The 9,259-nt window shown below is 43.3% G+C and overlaps 1 protein-coding gene across 1 annotated transcript; it reads left to right on the plus strand.

Annotated features, from left to right (window-relative positions):
- Positions 1–250: 250 nt before the first annotated feature.
- Positions 251–7,606, plus strand: rnf34b (ring finger protein 34b; the record flags this gene model as incomplete). The annotated part of the gene is made up of 7 exons (XM_079178856.1): positions 251–466; positions 2,720–3,229; positions 5,323–5,385; positions 5,527–5,728; positions 5,835–5,858; positions 6,076–6,117; positions 7,422–7,606. The coding sequence occupies exons 1-7, from the start codon at positions 263–265 to the stop codon at positions 7,604–7,606; spliced, it is 1,230 nt and encodes a 409-aa protein (XP_079034982.1). The 5' UTR covers positions 251–262.
- Positions 7,607–9,259: the final 1,653 nt, after the last annotated feature.

The raw sequence follows: 9,259 nt of genomic DNA on the forward strand, positions 1-9,259 counted from the left end.
GCTGGAACATAAACTATGAATAGCTAAGTTGAAATGGCACAGACAAAGGGGAGCACACAGATATATACCCAATGAAAGGAGGGTGATAACGAGGGACAGGTGACAGAAGGAAGTGAAGTATCTGAAACGAGAGAGGTGTACACCAAAATAAGACAGGAAATAATAACTGGAAACATAAAACTAAACTAAAAGTCATCTAGATAGTTTGAAATGTGTGTCCTTGTGTGTGTGTGTGTGTACTACGCAGGCAGGGGCATCGTCCATGTGGGCGTCATGCTGTGGACTGCTGAACGAGGTGATGGGCACGGGCACGGTGCGGGCGCAGCAGCCAGGGTTCGGAGCAGGGGCGGGGCCCTTCCGCTTCGCCCCCAGTGCCGGGTACTCCACCTACCCCCCCACCAGCTCAGGGAGCGCCGGACAGCTGTGCAAGGCCTGCGGACTGGCCTTCTCGGTCTTCAGACGCAAGGTGAGCAAGAGTCGTGGGAGTGAAAGTGATGATGAGTTTGATAGTAGATGATTAAAGGAAACTATATGTTTGGACTGCATGGTTTCACGGTAATAAAATCAACTTGCAGACTGGAAACCTGCTTTAGTAATCCTTCAGAGTCAACATTTAGTCAGCTTTTTTTTTTCAGAATTATGTAATCCTTGCGTGCAGTTAGAGCAGGGACTCTTCCGCATGGTGCATTCAAGGAAACACTGACATTCATAATTATTGAGTCACTTGCTGAAGATCTCTTTAACAGCAAACAAACCTCTGAAATAACAACGCAGTGTTTCACAGGGAAATACAAGAAGTATATTTGACATTATCACTTTCAGGGTTAAATCATTGTAATAGCTCATTTATTCAACCTTTCATTTATACAGGGTTGGTTGGCTGAGCAACAGTTAACAGAAATTAAATAGCAAGAAGAGACGGCCGTTAATAGAGCAGAATAACAGCCAGTAAACGAGACAAAGGCTCAGATAAGGCAGGTACAAGATTCTAACAATATCATATATATTAATGTATCAGCCATATGGGCCTTTTTAAGTACATTTTGTTCATAATACACGAAAAAGAGTATTTTTTTAGTCTTGTACTGGTACTTTAAAATAAGCAAATAATCCTCTTCCACCACTGCTTTAAGTTGTTAGTTGACCTAAAAGCTTGTGCTGGTTTGTTTTTGAAAATGGTCGTCCACATCTGGAGGTAAATCAGACGCAGAGAAAAAAAAAGCAAATTCCCTGGCATGCTCCTTTGAAAACATGCACCATTCATATTCATGCTGGCATTTGAAGGGTCTCTGCACAGCCGAACATGTCAGAGTTTAAAGGCAGAGTGTCTCCGTCTGCCAGTCAGACGCGCTGAGACACTGATGAAAAAGCTTCCTCTCTGCTCGCTGCCTCAGATCTCTCTATCGCCATCCACACACCAGTTGCCCTTCTGACAGCAGCGTGATTTCCCCGGACACACACACACACACACACACACACACATTTGTGTGTCAGCGCGATATTTTCATTGTATGAAAAAATAACGCGCCGGGGGATTAACTGCACATGACTGAAGAAAAGTATCTTTTGCCGTGCAAATGTGCTCTGGTTGGTCCGCCATAAGCACATTTGTGCACAAGTGATAAGAACATGTTCACAGCCATGGCTGACCTGCTTTCCTGCCCATTTGAAGTGTCAATCTACTCCGCTGCTCTGTATCAGGAGACAGCGTTACGCCAGTAAAATGTCAAACATCACCGGGAGCTTCACAGATAGATTATTTACCTTACTTTACTCGTCCCCAGAAAATAACTGAGCACCCAGGATGTGAGCCGATGTTTCAGATGGAACTTGGTGTTGCTGGTTTATAGGTTTTCTCTTTGTCAAAGCAGCAGCCTCTAGGAAATACATCAATGTCAATATGGTTGTTAGGTTGAAATATGAATCTGATTAGTTTGTTGATAACGATTACCATGATTTCAGATTATTATTTTCACTATCAATAAATCTGTCAATTACGTTTTCAATTAATCGATTAATCTGCATTCTCTCTTTGAGTGTAAAGAAAAATGACATCATCATTTCCCAAAGTATAATTGCTTATTTTATCTAAAAAGCAGCAAATCCTCCCATTTGAGAAGCCGTAGCATGCAAATGTTTGGCATTTTTGCATCCTAAACTACTTCAATAATTAAACATTGACTGGGCTAATTGATTAATCGACTAATTGTTTCAGCGCTAACATTAATATATGTCACTATATAGAAAAGGCTAAATTAAATATAAAGTAATCAAACCGATAATAAGTTCCATCTTTTCCCATCTGACAAAACTCTTCACATGCAAGCCTCAGTAATTCATATATCATGTCATGATCCCACTGAATCCTACCTCATCTTGAACAAGCTCCACAACTATATCCTGCAAGTAAAAGCATGTGCTGATGGCTCATTGTGCTGCAAATTAACCCAATGTTACTATCAATAGCACAAACGGCAGCTTCAGTGACTTCAGTTTCATCATTTGGCCCATTTTTCAAAGCTGAAATCGGTTCAACCCTTTTCAGTAGATGGTTAATTTATTCATGGGGAATAAATAGTTGAATATGCTAACAGTCAGACATCATGGCCTGCTCAGAAAGGATGAAATATACAGTTTCCTTAATTCTGTTGTTGAAAAGAAGCCAAAAGCACACCTGATCACATGACGTCTGTCTTTGACTCTCTTCTCCCTCCAACAGCACATCTGCTGTGATTGTAAGAAGAGCTTCTGCGCCCTGTGCTCGGTGCTTCAGGAGAACCTGCGCTGCTGTATGACCTGCCACCTGCTGCGCGGCACGGCCTTCCAGAGGCCTCGGCTCATGCAGCTCCGAGTGAAAGAGCTGCGCCAGTACCTGCTGCTGCGCAACATCTCCACCGACACGTGCAGGGAGAAACAGGACCTGGTGGACCTGGTGCTCTGTCATCAGGGGACGAGGGAATCCCCGAGACCGGTGGCGGAGGTCGAGGACGAGGAGGAAGAGGACGAGGAGGAGGAGGACGAAGAGGACACGCATGAGGAGGAGGAAGAGGAGGAGGAGGAGGAGGAAGAAGATGAAGGGGGAGACGACACAGACAGCCTGCACTCGCTCCCCCACTCGCGCGCCGCCTCGCCCCCCTCGGCCACGCGCTCCGCCTCCGAACAGTCGGTGATCTCCGCCACTCAGGGAGACGTGCTCAGCCCAAGTGACAGCTCAGGAACCAGCAGCCAGGTGAGACGCACGGCCGGTGTTCACCGTGTGTGTCCGCACGCACCGCCAACGCCGAGTACTGCGCGGCCACACACAGTCCTCTGATTTCCATACGCCATACTTACTCCCCAAATCTGTCCTCATTCTATCCAAGATAATTAATTTCAAAGGAGACGTGAGCTCGTTTACAAGTGTCAGTGTGGCTGTTTCAAGTCAGGAGAAGACTTCCTGCCTTCAAGTCCCTGACAAACATCTTTAGATGTTATTTCTTTCATAGTAATTCAGTGCTTTATTCTTCCCTTCGTGCTGTCTTCTGTGTTTTTTTATGGTCTCGTGGTGCTTTGCTCTGAATGAATTGTTTCTCCTTGAAAATCTACTACATTTCGGTGAATTATGTTCCCCTCGTTGGTATTATAAAAGCTCAGATTGTCAGTGCAGGTCCATTGTTCAGCAGAATGTATACGTGACAGCAGGAAACAGCTGTGTGAGCAGAGCCCTCGGACCAGCCAGCGATGCAGCTTAAGCCCTTTGCCTTTTCTAGGTCTGTTACATATAGGCTGAGTCTGTTATGTAACAGAAACACCACAGTACATCCCTCCTCTCCCCCCTCCATAGATGATCTCTGGACCATGTCTTAGTTTGTGGCACATAAAGGCTTTCAGATTCTTGTGGGTTAATTCATTTTCCAACCAAAGGCTTTCAAAAAACAGCAGAATATTTGTAACAAATGACCTGTATTTATTGAAACATAAAAATCAGTCAAAATGACGTCCAACTAGATTTACTATGTATTATATTCTAATGTAAATTGACAAGATTACTGGATAAGAAGAAATGTGATGAAATCATCCTGAAATGAGATATTGTAACGTTATTGAATCGTCATTTCTGCAGTATATCGGACACATTTTAATGCAAAACCCAGGAGGTTGAGTTAACTTTTTGTTTTTCTCAATGCAATGAAAGGAAAAGTGACCCAGGACTGTCTATCACCAAGTATATTATGATGAACATTTCTTCACATTTTCTATGCTTAGGATATCAAACTTACCAGCTCGTACAGATGTACGCACTCTCTGAGCGCTTTCTAGTACTTTCACAATCTAACATCAAGTCAAAGAAACGTTATGCTCCAGAGAGGTTTGGCACTGTTTGCATGTGTCGGGGACGGCTGCTCGTGTTTTTGTCTAGCCTGAGTTAAAGCATGACGTCTGGTTGAGGGCAGGCATCCAGCACCGCGACGCCGACGGATGCATTATTAACACATCTGCCTTCCAGGGAGATGATTGGTCTGCTGGAATATGCCGAAGCAGAGAGACAGAGAGAGAGAGAGAGAGAGAGAGAGAGAGACACAGAGGTTTTTAGGTACAGAAACAGACAGTGCACTCCAGCATGATATCACACAGTTACAGCTCATTTCAGCCCTTCACTCGCTCCCTTTTGTCAAGCAGATAAAAGAATAAAGAGACGATACCCTCTCTTCAAAGTGCGTAAATGGCTGAGATAACATTGAGCTATACACTCAAACCAAATTGAGTCTGCACTATTCTCTGCCTCCATTTACTCCCTTTTCATCCAGCAAATTCAAGACTTCCACCTTCAAAGAGAATAAGAACCGCTGGGTAAAGAGCAGCTGAGTCGGTGTTTAAGCATCTCCATTCTTTCATTAGCTCTCTGAACAGTTGTACTTTAAAGACTTAGATCGCAGAGAGATATGCAGTTGTTTTTTTATGGATAGTCATATGGAGCTAGTAGAAACTATGAATTGTAATCAGGCACAGTCTGTCTTGTGATAGTGTCAGGGAATGTAGGTGGTGATCATCTTGTTAACAAAACAAACAAATATTGGTAAATTCTGTATTTTCTCAGTTCAGCTGCCCCAAAACATGAAATCAGGAGGTTCTGATAAACTGTAAACTACAGAATTCAAGGTTGTATTTTACACATCGCTCGACTTTGATGCTGCACGCGTTTTGTTCAAACGTCACAAGCTTTAGTTGGAGTGATTTGATATCAGGTGATTAAACATTAAAAGCATCAGTGAGTGAAAATGCTGTTATGAGAATCTAAACCAACGTCAATTAACCTCAGCGTGTTGATTCCTACTCAAACAGGAGCAGGAGGATACTCCAACGGCGTCTCTCTTGAACCTGGAGCCCACTGACAATTTGATAGAGGTACAATACTTGTGTTTTGCAGATTTGCAGTACTAAGTAGTGTTTATAGTCGAAGAACAAAGATCATTATAGACTGACAAGGCTTTCAGGGAATGCAGACTGTGTTATTGACCGCAGCTCTGTTTCCTGTGTGGATTGCAGGTCAGTCCGGCGACACAGAGGAGGATCAGGGCCTCGCTGTCTGATCTGGACAATGAAGAGGCGATAGAAAACCTCTCCGTCCGCCAGCTGAAAGAGATTCTCGCCAGGAACTTTGTCAATTACTCCGGCTGCTGTGAGAAGTGGGAGCTGCTGGAGAGAGTTCATCGACTCTACAGAGAGAATGAGCAGAACAGGAAGTCCAGTGAGAATGTTTTCCTTTTTCTATCTAAATTTCACATTTTGACCTTCCATGTTCTGTACCTTTTGTAATAAGACAATGACGACCTTGTTTTCTTCTTTTCTTTCAGTGGAAAATGTGAGCATAACTGCAGGTAATTATTGTTTGATTATCATATTTCACAGGTTAAAAACGATTGCCATTGCCTTTTAATGAGAACACTAATATTAACACGTGTAATCGACATGCACTTCGCTCCCTCCTGTGATGTGATCTCAATGTTGAAAAGCAACAGTGCTTCAACATTGTTCTACATTTACTCTCCTGAACTAATGTACTTTCTTTATTACTGCCCATTCTTATCTATAAAGTGGTTGCGTATCCTCCACCTCTCAGCAAAAGTGGAGTTGGAGGTAAGATGTTTTTATTAAAGGCCACTTCACCGCCCCTTTGCCATCTCCTCCATCACCACATTCTGTCCATCGCACCAATCATTTGATATTTGTAAAGCCATGCTGCAGTTATTTGTACCCACTTGATCCTTTATATCATCCTGCATATTATCACATTATCATTATCTCCTGCCTGGTTCAGTGTCTCCACATTCTGTCACTCGTGTTTCGTCTCCAGCGGGCAGCATCATCTCATCTCATTGTGAAGGACGGACCCTCGTCCTCTCATTAATGCACTCGCTCTAAGAGCTTTTACCTCTTAATGAGCCATCATATTACTTCAGTAGCAGCGTGTCTCCATCAGGTGTAATTACATTGTCGGCCGTCCTAGAGGCTCTCTTGTTGACATAAAGGGCTTGAGGATCATATTAGCCCACTTAATAGTCAGACGTGTAGGGACAGCAGCCAGGCTGCTGCAGCGCGACTGGCTTTTTACCCGTCACACGAGATGTGAGCAGCAGGAGCCAGATTTAGGCCCGTTTAGCTATCAGCCAGCAATCAGACATTCAAGTCCTATAAACCTGCGCTTCATTTGCTGTTGTGATTGTTTGCTTTGGTTTATATTGTAGCACCTAATTATAAGTAACAGATCAGTTATTGTGAACATTTAACATAGTTGCAAATGTCCAATCTACCTCATTGGAAGACAATTATCTCAATATTTTAACAATTATTGTTTTAGACCATCTCTTTTCTTCCTCTAACTGCTCTAATCTAAAAACTAAACCCGGAGTATTTCACTAACTTTAGTTTTCGTCAGTTTATCACTGCTCATAGGGTTAAATTGATACATGTTTTTATTTTTTCTCCATGTTTGAGTTGAAAATGAATATTAGAAATATGAATTATCTTTTTTAAACCACCACAGTCCCACAATGGGCCTTACTGCACTTACCTTAGGCTTGATTTCAGTCAAAGGGGAATGAGCCAGTTTCCAACATAACTACCTTAATGGTGTTACCACTAACTTATCACCACTTGGAATGGAAACAGTGTTTTAGGTTATTTAAAAGTGACACCTCACATGTGCAAGGTGTGCACAAGGTGAGGTGAGGTGAGGAATTTAAAGTAGGGAGATAGAAGAGAGGATCCACTGCAAGTGAGCAAACGGTGGGGACTGATGCCGTTATGTTGATCGTTCTCAGACTGCAGCAGCTTCAGTTGGACTGTACAACATCTGTACAACATCAGTGAACTTCACAGTTTAACGATCCTGAAGGGAAGCATTGCAACAGAAAAATAACACTTTTTCTCCCATTCCACAGATGGTGTCAAGGCTCAGCTGGCGGCTGATGAAAACCTGTGTCGCATCTGCATGGACGCCATCATCGACTGCGTGCTGCTGGAATGTGGTCACATGGTAACCTGCACCAAATGTGGAAAGAGGATGAGCGAGTGCCCCATCTGCAGGCAGTACGTAGTGCGGGCCGTGCACGTCTTCAAGTCTTAAAACTGTGCTCGTCAGAGCGGCCCTCGGGGCGCACTTGTGGCCAGAGCCCTGAATTTATCACTGAGGATGAACTACTGTGCATGACGTCTCGCAGGGCCTAATGCTGCAGCAGGTCCGAGCAACTTCCCGGTCTTTGAAACCAGACTGTTGCCTCTGGACTACCCCCCCTCCACCCCCATCCTCCCTTACTAACTCATGTCCCGGCCCCACTTCTCCTCCCTGTTGGACCGTCATCAGCTGCACCGGGACACTCACTCTCTCTCTCTTTGGTCTGTTAAACACAGAGCAGAAAGCTATGCCATCGCGTTCTGCTCTCCATCCTCTGTTTAGTTTGTACTCACAGGAGAGGAGAGGAAGTGGTCCCATGGATACTTGAAGAGGATCGGGTTGTTCTGTACGGTGAAGAGAAGCAGAAGAATATCAGATCCCAGGGTTAGAGTCAATAGGGTTTACACAGTCATGCCACATGACGCCGTGTTATCTCCCTCAGTGTTCTTTTAGGATGTGCAATATTTAAAAGAAGAGACTTACATGTGTTTTTATTAAATGTCTATTTGTTAATCCGAACACCACAAGCACCGGGTCATCTCGTCTCGCACACAGGAGGGTGCAAGGTGCCAAACCTCATGCCTTTTGATCGATATTTGGTTCAGATTTCTTGGTGTATTCGTCTCATAACCAGCAAGCTTGGTGTGATAGTTTACTCTTTTTTTTTTTTTTTTTTTTCTCCAATGTACTTTAGGAAATAGGTGTGAAACATTTGAACACTTGCTGCGTAAAGGATGTGATTGTTTCCTCATCGAAAAATGAAGTGCACAGTTATGATTTCTGCCGAAGACACGAACGGTAACGAACGCCGAGCTGTTGAGCGTGAAGGTTCATTCGTCACCTTTGAAACAGCAGTTTTAGGGAAAAAAAAAATAAAAAATCTGAACTCAAGGCCCACTTACTAGCTTCTTCCTGGGCTTTCAAATTTCACAAACTTCATCAGAAAGATGAAGTTTGCTCGATTGTCACGGAGACGGGTCAGCCTCCGTGACCTAAGGTGGTCGTGTATGACGGAGAGATCAATCAAATGGTCTCATCCTTCTCCCGAGGAAGACCACGAGACAAGAAAAAGCTAATAAGGGGACCTTGAGTGAAGATTTCTTTTGAATCTTCTTTTTAAAGACTCGTCCTCCTTTCATTTGAAAGAACTGCCACCAAGCAATTCCATTTAGTCTCCAAGTCTACCAAGTGTCTTTCTCTGATTGTGTTGTCCGTTGATGTGTCGATGATCTTAGGTAGGTGACCGGTGCTACTTTCTCTTTTCTGAGTGTAACATCAACATCCCTTTTGACATGTTGTCGAGGCCTCCTTCCAAATGTCCATCGCAGAGTGAGAGGCAGAGAAAGCCTGGTTTACTTTAACCTGTTATGCAAATGAAACACTTTGTTTTCTTGTCATGAGATCCGGTAAACTCAGATGTCACTACAATATGTGTGTACAGTATGCCTGTGTTACTTTAAAAAAAAAAAAAAGAAGCTGAATTGCAGTTAAGTGAATCGCATAGATAGCTTATATTGTTGTTTACTTATAAGTCATTAAATGTATATTTTTCCATTTACTTGGGAGGCGACATGATTTAAAATTATAATAACATAAAATATACCG

The sequence above is a fragment of the Pholis gunnellus genome (assembly GCF_910591455.1).
Source record: "Pholis gunnellus genome assembly, chromosome: 18".
Classification (NCBI taxonomy): Eukaryota; Metazoa; Chordata; class Actinopteri; order Perciformes; family Pholidae; genus Pholis; species Pholis gunnellus.